The sequence below is a fragment of the Papaver somniferum genome, unplaced genomic scaffold (assembly GCF_003573695.1).
Source record: "Papaver somniferum cultivar HN1 unplaced genomic scaffold, ASM357369v1 unplaced-scaffold_1433, whole genome shotgun sequence".
Lineage (NCBI taxonomy): Eukaryota > Viridiplantae > Streptophyta > Magnoliopsida > Ranunculales > Papaveraceae > Papaver > Papaver somniferum.
The window spans coordinates 331-2,273 of NW_020623634.1; the positions used below are offsets into that span (position 1 = coordinate 331).

The following is a 1,943-nucleotide window of genomic DNA, read 5'->3' on the forward strand; positions in this document are numbered from 1 at the left end:
GCCTTAGCTATCAAGATTAATTGTATTAATTAGAAACACCAAGCCTGATACTGCAATGTTGAGAAAACTTTGAGAGAATATGTGCACTGTACATGATACGAATAAAGCAAAACGAATAGCATATATATCTCATATTGAGCCTAAACTGATGAAGTGCTATCATTTAACTTGTAAACCAACATTTTTTGGTGTATTGGAGAATGCACAATTTTAGAAACTAAGCAAAACAGCTTTAAAATATGATTTTTTTGGTAATGGGACAAAGAAAGCTACATGTTTAAAGGTCACATTCAGTTAGGAAAATATAAGTGATACTAAGTGGCGTAAGTTAATAATAAGTGCATAAACATACCTTTAGGGTCTTCTATTTCTGGTAGCTCAACATAAGTACCCGAATTAAGGGTTACAAGGCTCTCCACATAGACAAAAGTGGTAGCAGCATACTCGATCCGGTTAGCATGAGCCTTGAGATTTATGGAGTTTCCACGCTTTAGGTCATACAAATCTAGATGAAAACCAATATCAATGTCATATCCTAGTAAAACCTCGCCATTCTTGACTAATAGAAGTGGAACCAACTCAGAGAACCGACAGATAGTTTCTTGGTTAATGGAGAATAGTTTAGTCCAAGAATCAGTCACTCCATACTCCTTCATCTCCCATACATCAATTCCATCACACCGGGTAGAACCATGTAAGCAAAGAGACCCTCCCAACGAACATAAATTTGTTCCACAAAGTCCATATTCAGCTAAAAAGCTGGGTAGGGGCATCATATTGAATCTGTCATCCTTAAAATCAAAAGAGACAATGAGTTTGCGGGTGTCAGAGCCAGTTTTTGCTAACCAATGCATAGCTCCATTAACACTTACTTGAGCTATATCAAGTTGATCTGGATAAGTGTCGTAAGGTATAGTCTCAAGCTTTCTCCATGAGTTAGATTTTAATGTATATAAATGAACTTCACAATGAGGTTCCTCCTGGAACACCAAAAAGCTTATAACCTTAAAATCATCAATCTTATTATCATAACCAAATCCATGATAAGTGTAACTAAATCGATCCTCTGACCTAATTGGTACAGGTAGTTCCTTAAACTCCTTAGTAGCTGGATTCCAAAGGAAGACCATATAACTCTCACAAGTGGTGGTTAAACAAATCAGGCCATTGCAAGCTCCCCAAAAGTAACCTCCACGAGGATAACTTATATCAACACAGTTACTTAATGTAGATGAAGAGTGATCATAAGCTAAAGTGTAGGTGTTTTTATGAAAATCACCTTCTGGGTGTATCATTAAACTGAATTTATTCATTTCAATTGCATGATTTAGGTGTTTTTTAACAAAACCAGGGTCTTTCAATAACTTGCACCAGTTTTTGGATACACACCTGAACCGTAAAATCGACTTCACAGGCAACCTAAAAACGATGCTTAATACGATATCCTGACATAGATTCGTCATTCCTGCATTTTCAAAAGAAAAGAAAATAAATAAAACATATTAAGTCAAATACTCATTGCTGAAATACAAACAATATACGCAGATGTCAAGTTTGGCCTCGAATTGTGTATCCGTAATCCGATGCAAGTTGAGGTCAAAAGACTCAAAACTCCATAATTTATCAATCAAACTATCCAGAAGAAATGAACCCCATGGTTCTTTAACATTTAATCTAAAAAACCACATAAATCAGATACTCGTTGCTGAAATAAAAACAATTAATCTTTGCAGATGTCAAGTTTGACTTAAATTGAATTATACATTTAAGAACAGCCCAAACTAGTAGATGCATTCAAATTGTTTATCCATGCTAGTTGAGGTCAAAGCTCCATAATGTATCAATCAAACTATCAAAATTAAATGAACCCATGATTTTATTCTAAACAACCCATGATTCCAACCCCCAGAAATCAAATTCGAAAACATTTTAATTTTATCACT

General features: G+C 34.9%; 1 protein-coding gene across 1 annotated transcript; it reads right to left on the reverse strand.

The window, feature by feature from the left end:
• Nucleotides 1-352: 352 nt before the first annotated feature.
• LOC113335391 (F-box/kelch-repeat protein At3g06240-like) lies at nt 353-1,463 on the reverse strand (the record flags this gene model as incomplete). Its single annotated transcript, XM_026581450.1, has 1 exon — nt 353-1,463. A coding segment is annotated over exon 1 (1,111 nt), but the record flags the coding sequence as incomplete, so codon positions are not given.
• Between the last annotated feature and the right edge of the window lie 480 nt (nt 1,464-1,943).